This window comes from Gaeumannomyces tritici (genome assembly GCF_000145635.1).
Source record: "Gaeumannomyces tritici R3-111a-1 unplaced genomic scaffold supercont2.6, whole genome shotgun sequence".
Classification (NCBI taxonomy): Eukaryota; Fungi; Ascomycota; class Sordariomycetes; order Magnaporthales; family Magnaporthaceae; genus Gaeumannomyces; species Gaeumannomyces tritici.
The window spans coordinates 2,724,677-2,748,280 of NW_008804550.1; the positions used below are offsets into that span (position 1 = coordinate 2,724,677).

Below are 23,604 nucleotides of genomic sequence, written 5' to 3' on the forward strand. Positions count from 1 at the left end.
GGAAATGAGCCGTGGCGGGGCACCCGCACTGGGGAAGCTCGCCCCGACTTGGAGCTGCCTCACCCCCCAGCCCATCGGACCTCGGCCTGAGCCTGGTCATGCAATACCCGCGCCCGACTTGCTGGGCTTGGCCGCCGCACGTCACAGGTCGCCGGCACATGCAACTGCCCCTGCCCGAGCTGGGTGGAGGAGCCGATGTGCCATCCATGAACCGACCAGGCTCACTGCCATCGCTGCATGTCATGTTCCTGCTTCCGCCCTTTTGAATCACTGTGTTTTTTTCTAGGGTTTCTGGTTTCACATTCTTCCTTCTTCTACTTCTTCTCCTTCTTCTTCCTCTGCTCGTTTATGACCGTACCTTCGATGCATCAAAGCTTGCTCGACCGTACAACATTGTAACTTTGTTCCCTCGACTCGACGTTAAGCGCCACCGACGCGACTTCTTGCCGCAAACGCCACCCTCCTTTCTTTATCCCCTTCTTTATCCCCTTCTTTATCCCCTTCTTTATCCCCTTCTTCCTACCATGGTCGCCGCGTCGAAGCCCGTGATCCCCCAGAACGACAATGTCGCCCACGCCCTCGCCGGCGCCGGAGGGGGGATCCTATCCATGGTGTTGACGTACGTCGCCGCCGTCCAGCCGCGCGCCCCGATCCGCAAGCATGCCGGCCAGCCATCGTTTCCGTACTGACCTCCTGACCCCTCTCCTCTTGTCGCAGATACCCGCTCATCACCCTCTCCACCCGCGCCCAGGTCGAGTCCAAGCGCGCCGAGTCGGCCTTCCTCGAGGCCGCCCGCCGCATCGTCGCGCGCGAGGGCGCCTCGGGCCTGTACGCCGGCCTGTCGTCGGCCCTCTTCGGCATCAGCGTCACCAACTTTGTCTACTATTACTGGTACGAGTGGACCCGCGCCTTCTTCGAGTCAGCCGCCGCCCGCGCCGGCCGCTCGCGCAAGCTCACCACGGTCGAGTCCATGCTCGCCGGCGCCCTGGCCGGCTCCGCCACCGTCCTCATCACGAACCCCATCTGGGTCGTCAACACCCGCATAACCACCCGCAAGCAGCAGGTTACCGCCGCCGCCAAGGCCCCCGCCGACGAGGAGGCCGCCGTCACTACCGCCGCCGCCCCCGGGTCGGCAGAGAAGCCGGCCGAAGGGGAGGCCACAGCCGCCGCCGAGACCGATGCCCCCAAGAAGGACGACGAGGGAGCAGCCCGGGAGAAGGCGGTTCAGCAGAAGAGGGAGGCCGTGCCGGGCACCCTGGCCACGCTGCTGGCGCTGCTCCGCCACGAGGGCCCCCAGGCGCTGTTCCGCGGCGTCGTCCCGGCCCTGGTGCTCGTCATCAACCCCATCCTGCAGTACACGCTGTTCGAGCAGCTGAAGAACACCGTCGAGAGGCGCCGCCGCGTCACCCCGATGATCGCCTTCCTCCTCGGCGCCCTGGGCAAGCTCTTTGCCACTACCATCACGTACCCCTACATCACCGTCAAGAGCCAGATGCACGTCGCCGACAACGGCGCCAAGAAGGAGGGCATGTCCGAGACCATCAGCAGGGTCATCAGGGAGGAAGGCTATGCCGGTCTTTACAAGGGTGAGTGGTGATCCCGACAGGTCGCGTCGCTCGCGCCGTTGCTGCTGCTCGCACCCACAGCTAACAATTCCTTCCTTCTTTCTTGTAGGCATCGGCCCCAAGGTTAGCCAGAGCGTCCTGACCGCCGCATTGTTGTTTGCCTTCAAGGATGTGCTCTATGAACAGACGGTCCGCCTCCGCGGGACCATGGCGAAGAAGGCTCTGTCCGGCTGAAAAACGGCTGGCCCCTCACGGATCCGCATCACAGATGCCTCTCCACTGGAGGCATCATGTCACACCCAGGGTTGGGGAGGAAATGTCACCAGATGGGCTTCTGTGGGCGTGATTGACATGCCTGCGTCGACATCATCGACTTGGAAGGTCAATGTGCGAGCACCGCGGCCTCGTCCCACCGACACAGGTCGAGTCGAGGTGAGGTGAGGACGATGCAAAGTCCCAACATCGTTTCCCATTTCTTTCCGCTTTTGTCTTCCTCTTCCCTCTCCCCCATATCAGCCATTTTGTGTCTATATGTAGACCTGGAAAATGCACCTTCTCAAATAAGCAAGCATATAAGCCAAGTAGCAAACCCGGATTTCTCCTCCGCTCAGTGGCCGGACTGTTGCCCATCAGGCCCGAGTGATTCTAGGCACAATCCACCACTCATGATATCCCTTGTCTGGCTTCGGCACCTCGGCCTTGAGCGCCGAGGAAAGCCCTTGGCCGCCCCGTCCGTCCTTGGCGGTGTCGGAGAGGGCCTTGCGGAGCGTCATGACGGCTATGCTCGCCGTGATGGCCGACTTGGCGCAGCTGGTGGTCCCTGCGGTCCAGCGATCGTGCGTGGCCCCCGTCGCAAAGGCCTCGCGCTCCGTGAACTTGGCGATGCGCTCGTACGCCTTGCGCGCCGCCGCGACGGACCGGTCCGCCGCCTCGAGCACGTCGTCGGTCGGCAGGTGCTGCTGCTTCACCTGGCGCTCGAACTGGTCAAAGGCGGGCAGCTCGGGGAGGCCGATGGAGGCGAAGGGCCGCATTCGGATCTCGTACCGGAGCTCGTCGGTGCTATAGGGCCGGGGCGGCGGGGCCACCAGCCCGGTGCGGTACAGGGCCGTGTAGATGCAGTAGAGCGCCTTGGAGAGCTCCGTCGTGGCCGCGGCGTCGATCATGGTGGCGCGCAGATACGACAGCGAGCGGGTGAAGAGTGCCTCCTTGGCCGCCGGCAGGTCCCGCCCCTTGAGTCGGGCCCGGTGGTCGTTCATGCTCTGCAGCGTGAAGGCCTTGATGCGCTCCACGTGCTGCATGCGCTTCTGCGCCAGGTAGGCCAGGTACCAGTACATGCCGCCGAGCTCGTCGGGCTGATACACCTCGAGCTCGAAGCCCAGCTGCACGATCCACTCCATCAGCCGCAGCTTGTACAGGTACGCCCACGACGAGAGCGGGAGCGAGTAGGCCGGCTCCGACGACTGCGACACCATGGGCTTCTCGTCCAGCTGCACCTGCAGCAGCTGGTCCACCTCCTCGGCGTCCACCTGCAGCAGCTCCCACTCCTGGATGGCGTGGCAGAAGTTGCGCCGGATCCGGCACCGGTTCTGGCAAAACGCCCGGAAGATGTCCAGGTACGGCTGCGCCGCCCGCTGCCGGAAGACCTCCATCTGGCGCGCCATGGCAAACCGCGGGTCGTGCGGCGCCTCGACGAGGTCGTTGGCGTGGTCGAGAAGCTGGCTGCAGGGGAGGACGACGAGCGACAGGTCGTCGTCCATGATCTGGCGGATGCTCATCGACCCGAGGATTATGTTGTCCTTGAATACGTAGCTCTGTAGAAGCGTGCGAATGTAGATCAGGGGCTGTGGCTTTTTGGCCTGGAACCAGAGCACAAAGTTCTAGAGGTTGGCGACGACGGCCACGTTAGCTGCCAATGTCACACAAGTGCAAGTCATTAAATAACCCCAGACCAGGCCCGTCAGCAACTCACCAGAAGCGACTGTGAATCAGTGTATTTGAGAACGTCGCTGAGCTCCTTGCCATCCTCGAACAGTCGCTGGAAGCGCGGATATGCGTCCTCAAAGTCGATGTTGACGATCGGTCGAGGGGGCATGGTACTAGCCAGCCGCCGCTGCAGCTTGGAGCTGAAAGCGTCAGGGACCGGGGTCCCCAAGTAGTGGGAAGCCTTTATTTGCTCCAGCACCGCCTTGAGCTCGATCCAGGGGGTCTTGATGGACTCTGGGTGGCTGCGGAGGTCTGTGAGCTCCATGGCCCTCAGGAGAGCGTACCGCAGCTCCAGTCTGAAGTCGAGAGCCTGGACGATTTCTGGAGGGAACATGCTCTGCATCGAGTGCAGCAACGCCCTGGCCTCCTGGATCGCCTCTCGTATCTCCTCCCTGTCGATATCGACGAGGAGGCTTCTGTTGTATTGGTTTGACACAAAGTCTTCCTCCTTTTTTTGTTGTTTTCGAGTTTCGAGTGAGCTCGAGGGTCAGCGAACCACAGTCAGAAACCGCCTGCTGGCCGGAGTGACATATCGACCTGCCCAGGCAAGAAGGTGTAGCCTACCTCATAGTAATGCTCGCATTTTATTCCTTCATTGACATAATAGCAAGTCTTCAGGAGGCCGAGGCAGTATGCACGCAGGATCGTGTGCATCGGGGGTCTTGATGCCTGAGAGATGGGGTCGCGCACAAAGTCGGCCTCGTCGACAGTCATTGGCTTCGGCGTTAACATATTCTCGATGTATAGGTTGGTGAGCAGGGTTTGGGAGAGAGGATAGCCGAGGTGCCAGGCCATCTACAAGATCATGGTTTGTCAGAGACGCTGTTTGCCACCGAGTACAAGTAGGCAACCAGGAACGGCACTTCCTACCTCGTGGCAGAGCAGCTGGTCGATAATGCCGATGACCTCCTCGGGGAGTAAAGGTCTGCAGACATCGTAGTCCGGATCGGGGAACTCGCCATCGGCCAAACAGCCGCTGTCCATTTTCGGATCCATGATCTTTATTTTCAAGTACAGCTAAGTCAGGGGGCAGCCGTCACTTGAGAGTCCATCAGCGCAGCGACTCACCTCTAAGGCCCCCACGGACTCGAACAACGTAAAGTACCCATCTTTGACAAGACGGCCAGGTTTCAGGGCTGAGAGAAGTCAGGATTAGGAAAGATAGGGGATAAATCTGCAGGCGACCAGGAGGAGGCCACATCGGGCCGGACAAACGAACCCTTGGCTGCCGTCACGAACTTATCAGTAATATCGAAGGTGACGACGCCGTGGCTCGTGACCTTTGGCGCATCCGGCTGCTGCCCACGCTCATGTTCATGTTCGAGAGACAGCCCAGAGAGCTCTATAGTTTTTTGGGGGGGTTTTGTTCAGTGTTTGTTCTGTATTGTGCAGAAGAAAAGCCTCCCGATCACCAACGACCAGCCTGCCCAGAGCCCCTTTTCAGCCGCGGGAGCATGGGGCGAGGCGGGCAGGTTCCGTGGTAGAGATTGAGGCTGAACCCACACCACCTCATGCACATGCGGCAGCGTCACTACCGGTGCTCGTGGACTCGCACGCACCTTGCGATACGGAAGCAGCGCCCGGGTCGCTCACGCCCAAGCCGAAGATTCCACTCAGCATCGACATGTTGATCTGCCGATGATGGCTGATGCTGTGGACAAGACGGGCTGCAGCATGGCCCCCACCCTGATCAGGCGTGCTTCTCTCAAAACCTCGAGGGACAGAGTATGGTGGGTGGCCGGTCTGGTGTTGGTTGGTGTCCCCTCACTGACGAGCACTGACGGTTTCAAAATATGGAGCCGCAGAGAAGCGCAGACAGACGGATAAGCAAGCCACTTGTGCCCGGTTGTAGCACCTCTTGCGGTCCCCGTTGCCCAGACGAGAGGAGGCAGAGACCCAGCTTGGGCGAACGGATAGCGTGGTCCAATGGATCGTGCAGTCTCCCCAAGGTGCTCCAGGCGCCAGGCGGCCGAGGCGCGGCGCAATCGGGCGATAAGGCGGGGATGGTGGGCTGCTCTCCAGCTTTTGCTCAACCGTGCTGCACAAACACTGCACCACGAACCACCACCCCTCCCACTTCAGTGGCTAGCCCCCGAAAATCCAGCAAGGCGAAGGTTTTCGAGACTGGCAGGCCATTAGAGTCATCGAGCCAATAATTCGTAACATTATGTAGACAGGCAGAAAGAATCCTTTACATGCACCTCAGAAAGACCAGCAAGAAAAATGGAGGGGCTCGAGGCTTGAGAAGCTTTTCGGCCAATCTTCGTGGTTTCTTTCCATCCCCTCCATAGGTTGTATATTTACCCGTTCTTTTTTCTCAAGCCTCTGCTCGATATGACCTAGCCTGCTCCCTGGTCCCAAAGGTAGGGGGGGATGGAGGAAAATATACAGATATCCACTAGCAGTAAAGCAAGTGAGATATCTTGTGCCTTGCTTGTGGGCGCTTAGGACCTATGCCAGGCCCAAGCTATCACTTCACACGATCGTCTGATCTGGGTCACTTCGCCCATATGTCAACACAGGCGGACGTAACGTCTCTATTGCTGCTTATTTGAATTGCTCAGAAATTCAACCCCTTTGTACGGTGACGATACAGCTCCGAAAACAGGCTCGGGTCCAGTGTCGTCAAGTCACATAGATCCTGTTGCGCCCTCCTCCTGCAGGTGCAGGATACCCCGCGCCGTCCATCTATCCACTGACAAACGTGCCTTATGACGAGGAGCTCGAGGAGCTGGCCTTGTTGGCCTCGGCCAGGTTCTGCGGATCGCCTTGCTTGCCGTTCTGTGATGCGTGGGGCGGAAGAGATCTCGTCAGCGAAAGCCCGCCTTCTTCTTCTCTGCCTCATCACTCCAGCCTTGATATAGTTCTCCTTGGCTCGGTGCCTGTGCGCTCCGTTGCCGCGGCTTTGTCCGATGATCCCGACCCAGAGTGACAAGGAAAAGAAAAAAACTCACCGTCCACTTGGCGAAGCGCAGGTCCATCTCGCCCCGGCGCTCAGCGATGAGCCTCTTGTCCTCCTTCAGGCTGCGGCGGACAACGCGGCCGGCGATGGCCAGGTAGCGGTTGTAGCTACGCGCGGTGTCGGGTGCTCGGTTAGCGGGCTATTTGACTGTCTATCGCGGCCGGGCGTTGCGGGCGTTGCTTGCGCCGGAGGCGATTCCCTCGCCAATTGGACTCGAGACCGGGTTGGACTCACGTAAGGCCTGCGGCTTTCCACGCGAACACCATCTTGTCGTATTTTGCGAGGGTCGTTGGTTTGAGAATGAGGTTGTCGGCCGTGCGGAAATGCCTTGCTCTTGAGAGAATTGGATTCCTGGAGCACCCGAGACCCGCCTTCCGAAGCTGATCCGTCAATCTGGGCCATGTGCAAAGTCACGTGCTACCCCCTGAAGCTCAACCTAACCGAAGCACGTCATCCACGTTGCTTCCTTTCACATTCCTAAGTCTTGGACTGCCAATGAACTACACAAATAGGCTCCAAAAACAAATGAACGGATAGGAAATGAAAGGCCCCTCGCTAGCTGGGGATCAACTCGAGGGTCAGATTAGCTACCACGTGGCCTCGCCTATGTGTGCCAACAGGTCTCCATCTGGCACCCTCGCTCTGAAACCGTGCATCGGAAAGATACATGAGTGCAAATGAACAAGAAAATAGTAGGTATCAATGGAGACAGATTTACAGACGCATTAGATGTGGGCTTTCATTCGCTCCATTGACGATGTTCTTTTTTGTCCTTTGAACCTTTAAAGCAGGATTTTGTCTAGGTGTCTTTACTTTAACTATGTGCAGAAGGACGGACTCGCCAAAGCGGCGACAAGGTTGTTGGTACATCAGTTTCCCCTCCACTCGCTTATACGTTCAGCCCCAGGTCCGCAGCGTACGGGAGTACGTGCAAGTCCCCAATGGCAGAAACCGACGCCTTACCATCAACAAGTGCCTTCGCAGCCTATATTCCGATTGTCAGCACATGTTCGAGCCCAAGTTGCCTCAGAGCTAGGATTCTCTGATGCACAACCTTGCGGTCGACATTCTGGCATGGGGTTATAAAGGGGGGACGGCCTAAACTTACAGCCTTGACGTTATCGGCAGTTACCGACCCGAAGCTCTTGATGGCACCAGCAGCCTGGAAAAGCTTAGCACCGTGAAGCACACTGTTTCCAGCAGCAACGAGGCCAGCGCCTGTGAGCTCGTGGACAGTGAGGGCATCGAACTTGGCCTTGGCAATAGCCTTGGTCAGATCCTCCTTGCTAACACCACCCTGAGCGACAGCCTTGAGCGCCTTGACAGACTCCTCGGCAACCTTGCGGACCGAAGCCGCGGGGCCCGAGATCTGGATGGTCAGAAGGCCAGCGTCCGAGTAAACGTAGTTCTTGGCAAGGGCTTGGACGCCCGAGGCATCGGTGGCGGCCTTGGACAGGAGGGTGAATCCGGTCGACCAGGAGATGCTAGACTTGCCACCGAGCAGGGCCTCGAGAACGGCAATCTCCGACTTGGGCGCAGAGAGGCTGGTGCTGGGGAAGGCGATCACGATGGCACTCTTTCCCGCGGCAACCGAGCGCTGCTCGCCGCCGTGGTACTTGGAGGGCGCGTCTGCGAGCGACAGCGAGCTTGATGACGAGCTCGGGAGAGTCTTGAAGAAGCGCTCAACCCATTTTGACAGGCCTGCCTGCGAGGCGCCGTCCGAGACAAGAGCAACGTTGGGCTTGATGTAGGCCGACTCGGCAAAAGCCGCAACCGAGTTCTCGTTCAGGTAGCCGGACAGGGGTGTCGTGCTCGAGGGGTAGATTGATGAACCAAGCCCGGTGTGGAAAGCGACGGCATGTGCGCCATCAACGGCTTGGGCAAGGGCGTCGTGCGAGACCTTGTCCTGGGAGTGGTGGATTATGGGCTCGACCTGCTCGTGGAACTCGTGAGCTACCACCAAGCCGCGGCCAGTCAGCATATAGACCACGGCGAATAAAGAGGCGGCTACGCGGATCGCATACTCGTGTACTTTGTCTGGCTGGCAACCTCGCCCAGCAGCTCGACGAAGTAGGGGAGATCGTCCCTCAGGAATGCGGCCTCAAGGATAACGGCCTCGCGCGTGTGGTAAGCCTTCAATTGGCCGCCCAGAAGCTCGGCTTCCCGTGTGATGCGCAGGGCGGACCGTTTTTGCGTGTTCTGCGTGGGCGAGCGGCAACATTAGCTCGTGACCCTCCTCTGACATGAGGGACAAATGTGAGGGGAAATCAGCAGGAAAATCAGAGGATCCTTGCCTTAAATGCGAACTCCTCCAGGCCAACAGTCAGGCCAGGCAGCGGCTGGTACCTCGTGCCGGCCTTGGCAACGAGCGCAAGCTTGGTAGTCGGGCCGTGGGCGTCCTTGGAGGCGACCTTGATTCCGGCGATATCTGCCGGCTCGTACGATGCGGAGGTGGTGCCCGGCGCACCTGCCGCCGGCGAGGCAAAGCCGCGCTGGGCGACTTGGGCGCAGACGCGCCGGTGGAAGGCCAGGCGACCTCCCCTGGCAATGGCCGATCTTGAGATCATGTTCGGGCGCTGGGGACAGAGGATGATTCTTGGTTGCGATTTATCGCGGGCGTCGGGACCTTCACCCCGTCCAATTGACACTTGATGTCGAAGATGCCGTCGATCGGTTGTTCCGAGCAATTTTCGAGTGCCACGAAATCCCGTGCACCCGAGCAATCGCCCCACCGAGCTGTGGCGGTGCCCTGTAGAATCGGTTCAATTCCAGCCGCAACTGTGATTGGTATCTCCTGAGCACATCTACGCCAGGAAGAAATAAGGGTAGAGAATGAAACAGGAATAATGTGTTGAAAAAAAGGAAGTTTGAAGAGAAACATACAAGGAGAAAGTGTGTGAGAAGGAGGTGATCAGTAGGAAATAAGAAAAGGAAACAGAGTGCATGGCGCTTCTTGATCGTTGGATAAAGGCTCAAGCTGACTTCAATATCGACCCCTGGGGACATATGTTTCTTGGGTACTTACATTACAATGCAACGGGTCAAAGCCAACTTCTCCGCCTACGGGTTACCTAGACCGAGCAAGAGGTATGTCTTCCGAGCGAAGGTCAGTCGTGCCCCTAAACTAGAGTAGACTAGCCTTCCCATTTTGGCGCCACTGCAACTATCCAACACTTAATGGGATTGTGCTTGGTGCGGCAACGTTTTCTTCTTCGCCGAGGTGCATTGGGCCACGAGATCTGCTCGTATTAAAATAACAAGCAAAAAGAAAAGATACCTACATGGAGAGGCGAATGGCACAATGGGAAACGATACTACCCACCTGCCTACTTAATATATATCGGTAGTAGGTAGGTATGCAAGAGTATGGAACAGAGGGCATAACCAGTTACCCCAATTAGAACAACATGATCCCTCATGTACTCTCAAGCCGCAAACCATAAATTTCTGGTCCGCCAGACACGCCTTCAATTTCATAGACAACTAGGGGTACCTTTTCTATTCAGAAATATACCAGCCAGGCTGGTAACTGATGACGCTAGCTGGAGCCCCGATGACTCGCAGCTCCTGCTGGTGAGCTTAACCCATGGCGGTGACTCCACCAATTCGCAGCGGTGGGGGCAGCCCCCCGCCTTTCTGGATGAATCGTCACTCGAAGCGAGTTGGGGGTGGAAGGAAAAAAAAAAAAAGACTGGCGGCCTGCTCCAACAATCGCGTCACAGCCCACCCAAAGTCACCAGCTTCTCGTCGCATATCGCGCAACGCCAGCCTGAGACGTCTTCCTCAATGACCCAACGGTAGCCACAGTGACAGCTCTAGAGATAGTGAGAGAATCTCTAGGAGCTAGAACAGAACGTCACCAAACCCCCATCGCTCCAGTCCCCGCAACCGGCTGCTGCGCGCGCAATGTTCGTGGTGAGTGAGCTTGCTTGCTCCCCTTTCCGAGGACGGTCGCGGACGACCAGAGTCAACACATGCTAACTGCGAGAGCCCACGGCGCCATAGACGAAGCATCTTGCAGAGCTTTGCTCTCTGTTCATCGACGATGTGTATGGGGAGCTACCCTCGGTATGTCATCCCTAGCTTCTCGCGCGTGCCGACGGCAGCTTAGAGGCACAAGATGAGACACAGTGGTGCTGACCAGCTGCATACCGCCCAATGATCTCGCAGCGCATCTTCTCCATCCTTCTCACTCGGGGCCGGTCCACTGTACAGCAGCTCGTCCAGTACACCTCATTGACCCCTCGCCAATTGCGCCACGGGCTGGCTGTCCTGATACAACACAACTTGCTCTACTACTCGGCCGGAAGCGTGCCTACCACCTACGAAGCGAATACCCCAGCTGCATACAATCTGATCCGTGCCGGAAGGGTCTTGGAACTGGTTGGGTCTATGCATGGCGAAGCTGCCAAGGATGTCATCCAAAGTCTGATGGTGCTGGGAAACACCAAGGTTGGAGACCTCAGGGACGCCTACGCCGCTAGAATAGAAAGGCGCCAGGCGCCAGTCCACCCCACCGACGACGCAAAGATGAACGGAAACAGCGATCCCTTCGATTCGTCCCACGAGGACGACCCTGTCGACTCTGCCACGCCCGACTCATCACCTGTCGAATCCGTTGACCAACTCAATTCCATCCTGCGCCGCCTGGTGGAGGACGAGCTCCTTGTCGTTGTGGGCGCAAAGATGTTCCAAAGCTTCGACGATATCTACCGCGACGTGCAGGCTGAGGTGCAGAGGAAGGAATTTGCCAGCGGTATCAAGGGCACAAAGGATAAGGAACGCTACCAAAATTTGGTTGCGCAGCGCTTGTCTGAGATCAGGGACGAAGGCAAAAAACTCAAGCGCAAGCTCGAGGCACAGCCCATCGCGGCCAAGCGTCGCAAAGTTGGGAATGGAGATGTAGCCAACGGTGGCCACGATATCTACAGTGCTCCTCCGCTTGATGTAAGAGCGCATATTCCCCATCTGCCCCTCATTTAATCTCCCCCCTCCCCGGGTCACCCCTTGGGTCGCCTCACTGGTATGGTCACATACACCGGCTAACCCTAACCTACAGCCTGACGCGGTTCTACGTGTCAACCACGAAAAGTGTCTCGTGGAGCTGCGTAACCGGAGACTGACAGAAACGGTGGCTGATGACATCGGCGAAACCACCAGTCAGATTTACGCCGTTCTACTCGGTCTACTCACGGCAAAGCTCTCCCGTTGTCGAAATCATCCCATTATTGATGCGAACAAGGACGAAGAAGATTCGGATAACACCCGTTACGTGACAACCGACGAAGTGTTCGATCAGTTGAGCCCTTCTCTTGATGTCGGATCTGGGATTGGCAAGGTCGACGCAAGCGAGGTGGATCCCCAGGGCGTGGAAAGGATTCGCAGGCGGCACCCTCGCCCGAAGGAGCCATATATCGACGACGACGACGACGACGACGACGACGACGACGACGACGACGACGATGACGACGACGGCGGCCAGAACGGACACGATGCTGCGATCGAGTACGATGAGGAACTGGAGAGACATGCTCTCAAACAGCAAAGCGAAACACCAGCGCAGAACGAGGTGAAGGAGAGCAAGGTCAAATTCAAGGACGCCAAGACTTCGGAGAGCCGGCTATCGCTGATGCGACAGCATCTGTTGCTCCTATGCGAGAGCTCACATGGCTTTCTCCGCCACTGTGGGAACGGGCAGTGGACGGTGGATTTCCGGCCCTTGATCCGCAAGATCCAGGAAAGCGAGCTCGACACGGTCATCGAACGCAAAATTGGGCGACACTCGCTGCGTCTCATCCGCATCCTCAGGAAGCGGGGCAAGGCGGACGAAAAGTCGCTACCGATGCAGGCTATGATGGCCAAGGGGACTGTGCACAAAATCATGCTAGAAATGCAGATGCATGGGTTCGTGGACGTACAGGAGGTGCCCAAGGACAACACGCGCAATGCAAAGTCTACCATTTTCCTATGGTTCTGCGTCACGGACCTCTCGCTCACCCAGCTGCTGGACAACACGTACAAAACGATGCTCCGCTGCCTCCAGGTGCGAGACGTGCACAGGCAAAACGCGCGGGAGGTTTTAAGGTTCGTTGGGAGGGCGGACGTCAAGGGCCGGGAGAAGGAGGCGCTGGAGAAGAAGTATTTTGACCGGTACGATCGGTATCGGAGCATCGAAGACAAGATGCTGGGCCACGTGATGCGGCTCGACGATCTAGTTGGTGTTCTCAACGACTATTAGACCCGGAAAGGGCCACGGGGATGAGGCATGGTATCAAGACGACAAAGATTGGGTCACTGCGCCGCGTTGTATTATATTGTTCTCTAGCCATTTTACCCCTCGCAAGGTCTCGCGGCCCGCGGGAACCTGCATCGGCTTGGCAGGGGTGGGGAGATCTGTACATATCTGGCACTAACTAATTCGTGATATCGTGGGACAGTCAAAAGCCCAACGCCTCATGCTGTCTTGAACATCCACTTCTCCTTGCACTCGGTACAACCTGGAAGCCTGGGGGAAGTTGTCGGGACGTAATATATAATAGGCGCTTGCATTCCTTGGAATGACGTTGTATCCACAGACTCCTGTCATCAAACAAAGTTGCGCCCTACGCCCAAGTAGGTCGCTTGGGGTATCTTTGGTTGTCCCCAGGTAGGTACATACAATACTGACTCCCCCCAATTTTGTTGTTTTGTCTCCAGCTTTCCTGTCCCCTCTCTCCCTTCCTTCCCGATCAATGTAGGTCCTCCCGCTCTGGGCAGACAGGGTTGTCTTGGCAATCGAGTGCATGTTCAACCTTTTGGCGGGGTATAGCCAACTGGATGTCGGCGGGGTGAATTGTGAGCTCTGAGTGGTCAGAGCGGTACCTACCCCGTTCGAGCTGTAGTGCGGGAGCGGCTCCTATCGATCGATGCGACTTATCGGCTGCCACCAAATAATTTTTTTTCTGAATTGCTCCGGAACACGGACTTGCATATTTGCTTTAGCCCGTGCCTTCCTCTTGCCGTTGAGAGCGCAAAGTTCCCGAGCGTCTCAGCGTCTCCAACCTTAAAATTTCCCTCCCTTTTGGCAATCCTGGACTGGTGAATTCGTCGCGCCGCATTCCTAATAATATCGCCAACCTTTTATCCCCTCTTCGTGGTCACTTAAACCAGCTCGCCCTCACAATGTCTCCTCCAGTTGGTGGCGGTCGCGAGAAGGAGTCCAACCTGGCGCGGTTGCTCGGATCAGGTGAATATCTCCCAAAGTTCTGCTATTCGTGCTCCGATTCGGTGGCCGACAATCATGTCCAGGGTATTTGCTAACTTTGGAATCGTTGGCTGAATGCTAGGCTCTGCGGGTATCTCTGAGCTCGCTGTGTTCCATCCCGTGCGTTCTTGATCGTCTCGATTCGAGAGAAAAAAGCCGGGCGCGCATACTGATGTCTCTTTTAGGTCGACACAATCGCCAAGAGGCTTATGAGCAACGAGAGCAAGGTACTGTCGCTATCTGACACCGGGCAGATGGGCGAGGCTGCGCTTCGGGACATGACCTTATCACTGACACATTTTACTGTGCCCTCCAGGTTTCGGGCATGAGCCAACTTAACGCAGTCATCTTCAAGGATAAGGCATCCGCAACGGCGGGCCGGAAGTTCTTCTCTCTATTCCCTGGCTTGGGCTACGCTGCCGGTTACAAGGTGCTGCAGAGGATATACAAGTACGGCGGGCAGCCCATCGCGCGCGACTGGCTCACGGCCGGCTACGGCAAAGACTTCGAGAACGCTTTCGGAAAGAAGTCGGGCAAGGCGATACTCCACTCGACGGCCGGAAGGTATGGCAGATGTCCCCCCCTGCGGCCCGCGCCGGGCTCACGTTTTCTGCTGTTATTTGTGTCTAGGCACAGGGACTGACGGATGCGTCTTAGCCTGATCGGCATCGGCGAGATTGTCTTGCTGCCTCTGGACGTTCTCAAGATCAAGCGCCAAACAAACCCCGAGGCCTTCCGTGGTAGGGGCGTGATCAAGATTGTGCAGGACGAGGGCTTCGGCCTGTACAGGGGGTGGGGCTGGACCGCGGCCAGGAATGCGCCGGGTTCGTTTGCAGTAAGTGGGCGTTCTCGGACCTCCATACGATTATTCGTCCCCACGACAAGGCTGCATGGTCACTGACGCCCTCATCTGCGCGCACACTAGCTGTTCGGTGGATCTGCCTTCGCCAAGGAGTTCCTCTTCAAGCTCGAGGACTACAACAAGGCGTCGTGGTTTCAGAACTTCGTGGCTTCGATCGCAGGAGCATCAGCCTCGCTCGTGGTGTCAGCCCCGCTGGACGTCATCAAGACTAGGATCCAGAACAGGAACTTCGAGAACCCGGAGAGCGGTTTCCGCATCCTGTCCAACATGGCCAGGAATGAGGGGATGTCGAGCTTCTTCAAGGGCTTGGTGCCCAAGGTGCGTTATTTCAAGGGAAAAATAGGAGGGATATAAAGTAACTGACCAATGACTTGTTCGCAGCTCCTGATGACGGGTCCCAAGCTCGTCTTCTCTTTCTGGCTCGCTCAGACCCTTATCCCTGCTTTCGACAAGGCCATTGCAGGCCGCTAGGCATTCGCAGCTTGGTTTGAAGCGGGCGAGGGGTGCACGAGTCTGTAATACTATATACAAGATCTCACTCGTGATCTCGTCTTTTTTCTCATCTTCTTCGATTCTTGTTCTTTTTAGAGGGTTTGATCACTGACGTTGGAGGCATCTGAAAATGAGGCGTTACGATTCGTTACGATATAACCAGAACTCAGGACCGGACGCCATCGGCCCATTGTCCGAAGCAATCATGTGTATAGATATAGGGTAGATTTGGCATCTGTTGGAGTGGTAGGTCGGGTATCTTGTGCTGCCAATTCTCAGCTCTTTCCCATATCCTTTTTTTCGCGGCCTTGGCTGTTTTGTTGCCTATTTTCCAGGGTTGGGGTGCCACGGCGGTGTGACACAGCTGCGCGGACAGCCAGTCACGGAGGGAGCGCGTAGCAAAGATTCAGCTCCCGCAGCTGGCTCCTGCACCTGAGTGGATGGTAGCGCGGATCGGCCCCACCCATCTCATCCTGGCAGCTATCGATAAAGTGCCGTCAACGGGTCCCTGTGGACGTTTGGGAAAACAGTGGGGGTAGTGCGTGCGTTGGCGTTGTTTTGGTCGTGGTTGCCAGGGCATTTTGTTTACAATCACAGTCGGCAGCTCCGACGAGCCCGGCTTAGCTTGAATTGACGACGACACTGCATTGGCCGAGACGACGCTCGAGGTCAACATCCCACCCGCCCATTTCGGCTCCCATTTATTATACAAGATCCCGGGGTATAGCTCCAGGGGTGGTGGCCTCGACCTTTTATTCTTCTCAACCCACATTTCCCTGCCCAAGAGACACAACAAGGCAGAGGCGGAAGAGGGAGCAGCTCCTTTTTTACAAGTATCATCACCAACAGATACCTACCTCCTACCTACTTACCTACCTACAACGACATCGCATTCCGACAGCCGCGCTCTCTTCCTACCGACTGGGGTCTCTTTCCTTGCACCCACCCGCCCCGGCACATGTGCCTCATGTGAACCACCACATTCCATCACTGCCCAACTAGCGTCACGATGCCCCCGATAGAACGGGACGTCCCCAGCCAGCTGGACCGGACCCTGAGACACCAGCATTCCGGCTCTTCGGACCACAGCCGGGCGTTGATCCCAATGTATGTATAATCGAAAGGGCGATCCTCCCGCTGCTGGGGAAGCAGACTGCAGTACGCGACTGACCGCAGAACTCTTCATCCGCAACAGGTGGGACAGCTCCGACCCAGACAGGGCGCCGCCGCCGCTGCCTCTGAACCCCCAGTCACCCAGCGTTGGCGGTTCACCGTCCAAGCCAGGCACTTCGGCCGCTATCCAGTCGGCCCACGCAGCGCTGGCCGAGAAGGCCCGCGAGAATTCGCTCGTACCGGCGCCTCTTGGCAAGAACTCGACCCACCGTCGCAAACAGTCGCAGCACGGCAGCGTCCGTGATCTGGGCTTCATGATTGAAAGTGGGCGAGAGTCGGTCAACTCGACCCCGCGCTCGCATGAGAAGTATCCCCGCCCGGGCACACCTGGGCACCGGGACCCCTTTTTCGACTCGAGGCCACAGGATGACCGGGAACCACCACCGGAGGTGAAGGTGCTCTCGCTCTCTCCTGGCCCTAGCCTGACACCCATAATCAGACCCATCGCTCGCCGCTCGACCCACAGCATACTCGGCGAGAACACGCCGCCGCAGTCGGCCACGATGTTGGCATTGCAGAACCTGTCTACTCCGACCAGGGACGGCAACGCCAACGGGAACGGGAACGGCAACAATAATCAGGGCAACAGCCATAGCAAGCCTCCGAGGGAGCTACGGGAGCTACCCCAGGCGCCAGCCGCGTCTGCCCCTAGGGAGCACAGGGACCACAGGGATCACAGAGACTACAGGGATCACAGAGATTACAGAGATCACAGGGACAGCCAAAACCCTCCAAAGGAGAAGCCGCCAGCCCAGCCCGAGCCGGTACCCCTTTCTAATGTGACGAACTCGGCGCCATCTACAGCCCTTGTCAGGCAGCCACCCAACGCTGCTTTGGACGCATTGTCGCAGCAAATCCTCAGCCTGACAAACATCGCCACGTCACTGCAGAAGGAGATGTCACAGCTGAGCCGGCGCAGCAGGGACAACGCTACCGACCTGCTGAGCCTGAAGGAGGCTACCAATACGCGTGACGAAGACATCCGCCGCAGCCTGCGTGATCTCCTTTCTAGCACCAATGAGATCTCGTCACGGGGCTCCACGAGGGACCCCTATGGCGCCAGTCTTCTCATCGACAGCAAGCCTCACGCTGCAGGCTCCCCGATGTCCAAGGTTGGGAGGCCCTTCTCACTTCCTCGCATTCCATCACTCAACAGCTTCTCCGCGTCGGTGGATGGGGATCGCATGAGCACCCCGTCGCTCTGCGGCCTTGTGGCCGACGGCCCTGCCACCATATCCCTGCTGGAGAGGATTGTGCGTGAAATGGGCACCAAGGAGGGCCACGACAACCTCATCTCTCGTCTCTCGGATGTGGCCGACAAGGTTGCGGGCATGGCAACTGCAAAGAAGGTCGAGGAGCTGCTCAACCTTGTCAAGAGTAGCCACGAGCAGTCTGCTATGGTGGCTGCCACCGATGCGAGCGGTGGTGGTGGTCGTGGCGGATCAGTGTTCCCGAGACAAGCAAGCTTCGACGGAGAACTACCGTCGCCTGGATCCGGCGGCATTGGATTCGGCGGCCCGGGTGGAGGGGCTCTCCAGCGCACGGGAGAACACCTTGGCGAGGTCGACACTCACCATGCATCGGCGCCCTCTTCAGGGGCACCGGACGCGGTGACAGGCGACATCCTCAACGTCATCCGAACTGTCAAGGACAGTGTCGCCCAGGGCGGCGGACTTACGGCTGAGGTCAAGGCGCTCGTCCGCGAGCTGCGAGGCGAGGTGCTAGGAATGGGCCGCGAGATAGGGCGACGACTGGAAGATGTGCAGGCCAACAAGTCCGACCAAACCGAGACGGTGACGCAGGCCGAGATGAGCCGGGTCATCGATGAGGGGCTCGAGGAGATGAGGCAACACATGGATCAACTGCTGAAGGAGCACCATAATCAGTCGGCCACGGCTGTCGCGTCAGGAGGCACCGTGGTAGACTACGCCGAAGTGTACAACTCTGTTCGCGCTGCGCTCAAGGACTCGCGGCCGGGCACTCAGGACGTCACTCGCGAGGATGTCATGGACGCAGTTAAGGAAGCCTGGGAAGCGTACAAGCCTGAGATCGAGGTACAAACCATTGGACTGGAGCGCGACGAGGTGCTACAGTGCCTGAAGGAAGGGCTGCGCGAGTACGCCCCAGCCGGCGACGCCGCCCCCGGTGTCACTCGAGACGAAGTGCTCACGGCCGTGGTCGAAGGCCTCAAGCATTTTGTGCCCCCGCAAGCCGAGACACCCGCGGCTCTCTCCCGAGACGAGATACTTGATGCAGTCAGGGAGTGTCTTGAGGAGTTCGAGTTCCCGGTTGCCGCATCGGCAGTGGGTGCAGAGGTCACCAAACAGGACATGCTGGACGCAGTCAAGGAGGGCCTCGAAGGCCTGGACCTGCCAGTACCTGCCGCCCCTACACAGTCGACAGTTAACAACGACGAGGTCTTGGCGCGACTGGGCGAGATCGTCGAGCTCATGCGCGACGAGTTCCGCACTATATCAACTGAGGCCAAAGACAGCAAGGCCGCCAGCGAGCGAGAAATGGAGCAGGTTCTCGACGCAACCAAAGACGGGTTCGCGAAGCTGCGAACTGATATCGAGTCTTATGTCGACAAGGCTGCGGGCGGCGGCAGCAGCCAGGAGGGCTTCCTGGACGGACTGGTTCACACGCTCGACGATTTCCGCGAGGAGATTGCGGAGCTCGTGTCCAAGGCCTCGGACAGCTCTCGCAAGGTGCTGACGACGGAAATCGAGAACCTGCGCGATGCCGTGAACTCGTCCCTCGTTCCCATGTCTGCCATACCCAGCGCCAACATCGGCGGGAGCAACAAGGATGTGATGGAGGCGCTGCACGATGGAATCAGCAGCCTGCGCAACGAGATTGCCAGCCGACCCATCGCCGGCACCAACGAGGTCCTCGACGCGCTACAGGAGAGCATGCAGGACCTGCGGGAGTGCATTGAGCGCGTCGGCAACAAACCCATCGACCTTACTGCCAACGATGAGATCCTCGATGCCCTCAAAGCGGGACTGGATGGCGTCAAGTCAGACATCAAGTCGGATATTAACGATATCCGCGAGCTCGCCAACCCCAACGAGAAGGCCGTTGTAGCCATTGATAACACCTCGGGCTCGATGAGCACTGCCATGGTGCCCATTGACGTGCTGCGACATGACGACATTAAGAATCTCGAGAGGCTCATCGCCCAACTCCAGATGAAGATAGACACCATGGAGTCCCCGGGCGATAGCAGTGCCGCCTCGGTGGCCGTTGCGGCCGCCACGGCTGCCGCTGCTGCCGTGCCAACCCTTACCAAGGCCGATGTCGCGTCCAAGCTCGATCTTTCGGGCGCTGTCGAGACCCTCGCCTCCAAGGATGATCTTTCGGGGGTGACCGACACCCTGGCATCCAAAGAGGATCTCTCGAGCGTGGCCGAGATCCTGGTGTCCAAGGAGGACCTTTCCGAAGCAACAGGGACTCTCGCATCAAAGGACGACCTCGGGGGTATTATCGAGAAGCTGCAAAAGCTGCAGGAGACGGTTGAAGCAGCTGCTGCCAGTGACTCTGCGGCGCCCGACCCGGCAACGCGGGAGGACGTGGTAGCCATCGAGACTATCCTCCGGAACACCAAGGGGCGCCTCGACGACATGGTGGACGGCGAGCAGGCGGTGCGCAAGGACCACATTGACGCCCTAGAAACGGTGGTGCTCGAGACGAAAGAGTCGCTCGGGGCGCTCAAGACAAGGCTCGAGTGCCTTGACGGGCTCTCGCGACAGGAAGACCTCAAGGAGGTGGAGTCGTTGATTGCGCAGGTGGCCAACGAATTCGAGGAACTCAAGGACCGCCACGAGAAGCAGCTCGCCGATCCCGAGCGTGTCACCAAGACGGACGTCGCAGGCGTCGAGGCCATGTGCCAAGACATTAAGACAGCCGTCAACCACATGGTCCAGACTGATTTGGCCGCTCTGCCCACGCGCGACGACCTCCAAAGGCTCGAGACGCTTCTGGCCGAGGTTCGCTCAATGGCAGGCTCAGAGTCGGAAAAGATGGCCAAGGCCTTTGAGGACCGCCAAGCTGAGACGGTTGGCGTGGCTGAGACGGTCAACGAGGTCAAAGCCTTCCTTGAAGAATTCCAATCAACCGTCAAGAGCCAACTCGAGGATGGCGCGGGCGGTGTCAACAAGGTGGGCCACCTCCTCGAGACGCTGGGTGAGAAGGTCGGGAAGAGCGTCAGCGTCGGTGACGAACTCAAGGAGATGCTCGAGGCCGTCAAAACCGAGGTGGAAGAGTCGCGCGTCGGCGCCGTTGGGGCTAAGCTCGAGACGGACGAGAAGCTTCAGCAGGCGGCGGACGCGGTCGCGGCCAAGATCGACGAGAAGGTCGGGGAGCTCCTGAACAAGTACAACGCCTTCCAAGCTCAGCTGGAGGAGCGGGCCAAGACGGGCGAGGCCCGGGACGAGCAGATGGAAGCAGCCGTGGTGGGCAGCAAGGCAGTGGCGGACGAGCTCAAGGCACTGATCGACACGCTCGGCTCGGCCGTGACGGACTCGCTCGAGAAGATGGAGGAGGCATCCAAGACGGTATTCGGACGCGTGGAGGACCTCGTTGGCCGCGTCGACGAGAACCACACAGACGACAAGGCCGAGCACCAGCAAACGCGCGACGAGGTCAAGCGTGCCGTCGACGCGGTCGAGGGTCTTCAGGGCCAGGTTTCCGAGTACCAGCCGCAGATCCTGGACAGCCTCAAGGACGTCCTGCTCATCGTTGGACAGCACTACGAACACTCCAAGGCGTCCACCGACACAATCCGGGAGAAGATCGAGGAAGCCAAGCCAGAGCCGCTCATGCTGCCCCCTCCGCCGGAGAAGTACGACGACAGCCAGGTTGTGCAGAGGCTCGACCACCTCTCGGAGAAGTACAACGGCGCCGTTCTGCTAGAGAAGCTCGAGGGCCTCACGGACCGCTACAATGGCGACGTTGTGCTCGAGAAGCTCGAGGGTCTCTCGGAGCGTTACAATGGTGACGTAGTTCTGGAGAAGCTCGAGGGCCTGTCGGAACGCTGCAACGGCGATGTCGTTCTTGAGAAGGTCGAGAGCCTATCCGAGCGGTACAACGGCGATGTCCTTCTCGAAAAGATCGAGGGCTTGTCGGAGCGTTACAACGGCGACGTTCTTCTCGAGAAGGTCGAGGCGCTCTCGCAACGCTACAACGGTGACGTCCTTCTCGAGAAAGTCCAGGGCGTCTCGGAACAGTGCGACGGTATTCTCCTCTCAGTTCCCGAGAAGGTGGACAGTATGGGCGAAAAGCTCGAGGCCGGCATCCTCTCCAACGGCGAGAAGCTCGACAAACTGGTCGACAAGGCCGAGCAGGACAGCACCATGATCAACGACAAGCTCGAAAAACTGTCGGACAAGACCGACGGGGACCAGCTCATCGTCGTCGATCGGCTTGACAAGTTGTCGGAAAAGGCCGATAGCGACCAGCTGATGGTGGTAGAGAAGCTGGAGAAGTTGGCTGAGCAGGGCGACAGCGACCAGCTTGTCGTGGTCGATAAGCTCGAAAAGCTGTCTGAGCAGACCAGCTCCGGCCAGACGACGGTTCTAGGCAAGCTTGATGGCCTGTCAGACAAGGTCGACCAAGACAAGACTGCAGTACATGGCAAGCTTGACCGGCTCGTAGACCACACCCAGGAGGCGGACAAGGCCTTCGCCCGGCTCGACACACTCGACAAGGTTCACCAGCAGGTGATCCAGACGGCCGCTGAGGTGGCGGCGCTGGTGGCGGCGCAGACGGCGCGTATCGAGGACGACCGCAAGGAACGCGAGAAGACGCTGCAGGACACTCTGCTGGCCGTGGAGCGCGGCGCGGCGCAGAAGGAGGCCCTCGAGGCCAGCGTTGCCGCCCTCCGCGAGGAGCAGGAGTCGCTCAGGCGCAGTGTCGAGGCCATGCGCGCTGAGCAGGACGAACTCTCTCGCCGGAGGATGCGGCTCACTGCCGATGTGGCCTCGCTCGAGACGGCTGCCTCACTGCGCCGTGAGGAGCTGCGCGAGGTCGAGGACCGCGCGCAGGGCCTCGAGCGGCGCATCCTTGAGGGCGTTATGGACCACTCTCGCGTGCTGCTGATGGCCAAGTCCGGTGGCTTCACCGGCAAGGGCCGTGATGCCATGAGCCGCAAGCGCGTGTCATCACAGCGGCAGGGTGGGAGGGACTCGCTGGGCTCAACTGCCGCGGACGACACGCCCAGGGCAGGCAGTAAGCGCTCGTCAGAACACAAGAAGCAGCGCGCAGCGCCCATCAACATGGCAATGGCTACACCCTCCAACACCAACGGCATGGCGCCACCCAGCCAGTCCAGCGCCAGTGGCGTAGCCCGTCGCATCGTCTCTCTCAGCCAGATCAACAACAACGTCGCTGGCGGCGGCTTCAAGCGCAGCCAGAGCGTGCGTCAGCCCGGCGGGCGTTCCGGCATGCGCAAGACGAGCTGGGCGGGAAGCCGCGCCACAACGCCTGTGCCTCCGGTCCCAGCAGTACCCGCCGGGGTCGCCAAGGGCTACGGCGATCTCGACGGTGACCGGGAGGACAAGGAGAACAGCGTCCCGCAGTCGGCCGGTGGCGAGAACGACGACAGCGACTACGACGACGCAGGGGACACTACAACTCTACAACACCGCGTACCTTCTCTATCTGTCAACGGCGGTGGCGCCGAGGTGGACGGCGACAACGGGCACTCGAGGCACACGGAGACGACGTACGACGAGACAGGTGACGAGTATGACAACTGCTCTGAGCACGACGGCGATATTGGCGACGCGGCCGATGAGGGCGAGGTGGTGGTGTAACAGCCTTGACGGTTTCTAATACTTATTCTGGGTGCTGCTGCTGGTTTATGTTGATGCTGGCAGCAGTGAGAGTGAGGGAGGGGGGAGAGTAGGCAAAGGGAGTCTGTTGACGTTTTTTTGTAGGAACAGAAAGGTGTGGAGGAGGTTCTTTCATCGTTTTGTACCCTCGATTTTTTTGTTTATCACGCTGCTCTGTTTCCGGTGTCTTGTTTTGCTCTTCTCTGGGTTGTTTGCTTGCACGGCTTGTCTGGATTCTTTCTTTCTTGTTTACACCTGTTCTTGTCTGTCTTTGCTGTATTTCGCATCAAGTACTGAGATGTCACGACGATTCCCTTCTCATTGGGATCGCTTTCGAGCCCAATGCTATCATAACTTTGGTTCTCGCACTCATTGATTCACTCCTGCCTACATGCGTGTGCATGTCTTTCATTTTCATCCCCCGGCAAGAGACCACTTTCGTCAGTATCTCTGACCGAGGGCGATGTTGGACGCATTCAAGTATCATCGAA

At 58.5% G+C, this 23,604-nt stretch overlaps 7 protein-coding genes across 7 annotated transcripts; 4 read left to right on the forward strand and 3 right to left on the reverse strand.

Annotated features, from left to right (window-relative positions):
* The first annotated feature begins 482 nt into the window (after window positions 1-482).
* Window positions 483-2,283, forward strand: GGTG_11283 (peroxisomal membrane protein PMP47A). The gene is made up of 3 exons (XM_009229168.1): window positions 483-619; window positions 718-1,586; window positions 1,675-2,283. Exons 1-3 carry the CDS (start codon window positions 525-527, stop codon window positions 1,797-1,799), a joined length of 1,089 nt encoding a protein of 362 aa, XP_009227432.1. The 5' UTR covers window positions 483-524; the 3' UTR covers window positions 1,800-2,283.
* On the reverse strand, window positions 602-5,490 carry GGTG_11284 (hypothetical protein). Its single transcript, XM_009229169.1, has 7 exons — window positions 5,108-5,490; window positions 4,768-4,890; window positions 4,617-4,684; window positions 4,419-4,547; window positions 4,113-4,343; window positions 3,535-3,996; window positions 602-3,442 (listed from the first exon to the last, which is right to left on the reverse strand). The coding sequence occupies exons 1-7, from the start codon at window positions 5,172-5,174 to the stop codon at window positions 2,195-2,197; spliced, it is 2,328 nt and encodes a 775-aa protein (XP_009227433.1). The 5' UTR covers window positions 5,175-5,490; the 3' UTR covers window positions 602-2,194.
* Window positions 5,491-6,051: 561 nt separating this feature from the next.
* On the reverse strand, window positions 6,052-6,872 carry GGTG_11285 (hypothetical protein). The gene is made up of 3 exons (XM_009229170.1): window positions 6,745-6,872; window positions 6,503-6,617; window positions 6,052-6,329 (listed from the first exon to the last, which is right to left on the reverse strand). Exons 1-3 carry the CDS (start codon window positions 6,774-6,776, stop codon window positions 6,258-6,260), a joined length of 219 nt encoding a protein of 72 aa, XP_009227434.1. The 5' UTR covers window positions 6,777-6,872; the 3' UTR covers window positions 6,052-6,257.
* A 368-nt stretch (window positions 6,873-7,240) lies between these two features.
* On the reverse strand, window positions 7,241-9,259 carry GGTG_11286 (cytochrome b-c1 complex subunit 2). The gene is made up of 4 exons (XM_009229171.1): window positions 8,805-9,259; window positions 8,535-8,709; window positions 7,619-8,463; window positions 7,241-7,495 (listed from the first exon to the last, which is right to left on the reverse strand). The coding sequence occupies exons 1-4, from the start codon at window positions 9,075-9,077 to the stop codon at window positions 7,400-7,402; spliced, it is 1,389 nt and encodes a 462-aa protein (XP_009227435.1). The 5' UTR covers window positions 9,078-9,259; the 3' UTR covers window positions 7,241-7,399.
* Window positions 9,260-10,207: 948 nt separating this feature from the next.
* On the forward strand, window positions 10,208-13,033 carry GGTG_11287 (hypothetical protein). Its single transcript, XM_009229172.1, has 3 exons — window positions 10,208-10,578; window positions 10,681-11,457; window positions 11,570-13,033. Exons 2-3 carry the CDS (start codon window positions 10,903-10,905, stop codon window positions 12,746-12,748), a joined length of 1,734 nt encoding a protein of 577 aa, XP_009227436.1. The 5' UTR covers window positions 10,208-10,578; window positions 10,681-10,902; the 3' UTR covers window positions 12,749-13,033.
* A 408-nt stretch (window positions 13,034-13,441) lies between these two features.
* Window positions 13,442-15,413, forward strand: GGTG_11288 (hypothetical protein). Its single transcript, XM_009229173.1, has 7 exons — window positions 13,442-13,735; window positions 13,836-13,873; window positions 13,939-13,980; window positions 14,070-14,317; window positions 14,411-14,588; window positions 14,679-14,933; window positions 14,997-15,413. The coding sequence occupies exons 1-7, from the start codon at window positions 13,672-13,674 to the stop codon at window positions 15,084-15,086; spliced, it is 915 nt and encodes a 304-aa protein (XP_009227437.1). The 5' UTR covers window positions 13,442-13,671; the 3' UTR covers window positions 15,087-15,413.
* A 366-nt stretch (window positions 15,414-15,779) lies between these two features.
* On the forward strand, window positions 15,780-23,500 carry GGTG_11289 (hypothetical protein). The gene is made up of 2 exons (XM_009229174.1): window positions 15,780-16,214; window positions 16,303-23,500. The coding sequence occupies exons 1-2, from the start codon at window positions 16,117-16,119 to the stop codon at window positions 23,093-23,095; spliced, it is 6,891 nt and encodes a 2,296-aa protein (XP_009227438.1). The 5' UTR covers window positions 15,780-16,116; the 3' UTR covers window positions 23,096-23,500.
* The last annotated feature ends 104 nt before the right edge of the window (window positions 23,501-23,604 follow it).

What these genes read in the sequence shown, in the direction of transcription:
- GGTG_11283 (XM_009229168.1), top strand. Translation starts at nt 525, where the DNA reads ATGGTCGCCGCGTCGAAGCCCGTGATCCCCCAGAACGACAATGTCGCC. An exon ending in ATCCTATCCATGGTGTTGAC is followed by an intron (nt 620 to 717) that starts GTACGTCGCCGC and finishes CTCTTGTCGCAG; the next exon opens with ATACCCGCTCATCACCCTCT. An exon ending in CTATGCCGGTCTTTACAAGG is followed by an intron (nt 1,587 to 1,674) that starts GTGAGTGGTGAT and finishes TCTTTCTTGTAG; the next exon opens with GCATCGGCCCCAAGGTTAGC.
- GGTG_11285 (XM_009229170.1), bottom strand. Translation starts at nt 6,776, where the DNA reads ATGGTGTTCGCGTGGAAAGCCGCAGGCCTTAC. An exon ending in TGGAAAGCCGCAGGCCTTAC is followed by an intron (nt 6,618 to 6,744) that starts GTGAGTCCAACC and finishes CACCGCGCGTAG; the next exon opens with CTACAACCGCTACCTGGCCA. An exon ending in TGCGCTTCGCCAAGTGGACG is followed by an intron (nt 6,330 to 6,502) that starts GTGAGTTTTTTT and finishes CACGCATCACAG; the next exon opens with AACGGCAAGCAAGGCGATCC.
- GGTG_11288 (XM_009229173.1), top strand. Translation starts at nt 13,672, where the DNA reads ATGTCTCCTCCAGTTGGTGGCGGTCGCGAGAAGGAGTCCAACCTGGCG. An exon ending in GGCGCGGTTGCTCGGATCAG is followed by an intron (nt 13,736 to 13,835) that starts GTGAATATCTCC and finishes GCTGAATGCTAG; the next exon opens with GCTCTGCGGGTATCTCTGAG. An exon ending in ATGCGCCGGGTTCGTTTGCA is followed by an intron (nt 14,589 to 14,678) that starts GTAAGTGGGCGT and finishes CGCGCACACTAG; the next exon opens with CTGTTCGGTGGATCTGCCTT.
- GGTG_11289 (XM_009229174.1), top strand. Translation starts at nt 16,117, where the DNA reads ATGCCCCCGATAGAACGGGACGTCCCCAGCCAGCTGGACCGGACCCTG. An exon ending in AGCCGGGCGTTGATCCCAAT is followed by an intron (nt 16,215 to 16,302) that starts GTATGTATAATC and finishes CATCCGCAACAG; the next exon opens with GTGGGACAGCTCCGACCCAG.
- GGTG_11284 (XM_009229169.1), bottom strand. Translation starts at nt 5,174, where the DNA reads ATGTCGATGCTGAGTGGAATCTTCGGCTTGGGCGTGAGCGACCCGGGC. An exon ending in AATGCGAGCATTACTATGAG is followed by an intron (nt 3,997 to 4,112) that starts GTAGGCTACACC and finishes CAACAAAAAAAG; the next exon opens with GAGGAAGACTTTGTGTCAAA. An exon ending in CTGATTCACAGTCGCTTCTG is followed by an intron (nt 3,443 to 3,534) that starts GTGAGTTGCTGA and finishes GCCAACCTCTAG; the next exon opens with AACTTTGTGCTCTGGTTCCA.
- GGTG_11287 (XM_009229172.1), top strand. Translation starts at nt 10,903, where the DNA reads ATGCATGGCGAAGCTGCCAAGGATGTCATCCAAAGTCTGATGGTGCTG. An exon ending in ACAGTGCTCCTCCGCTTGAT is followed by an intron (nt 11,458 to 11,569) that starts GTAAGAGCGCAT and finishes CCTAACCTACAG; the next exon opens with CCTGACGCGGTTCTACGTGT.
- GGTG_11286 (XM_009229171.1), bottom strand. Translation starts at nt 9,077, where the DNA reads ATGATCTCAAGATCGGCCATTGCCAGGGGAGGTCGCCTGGCCTTCCAC. An exon ending in CAGCCAGACAAAGTACACGA is followed by an intron (nt 8,464 to 8,534) that starts GTATGCGATCCG and finishes GCTTGGTGGTAG; the next exon opens with CTCACGAGTTCCACGAGCAG. An exon ending in CTGCCGATAACGTCAAGGCT is followed by an intron (nt 7,496 to 7,618) that starts GTAAGTTTAGGC and finishes ATCGGAATATAG; the next exon opens with GCTGCGAAGGCACTTGTTGA.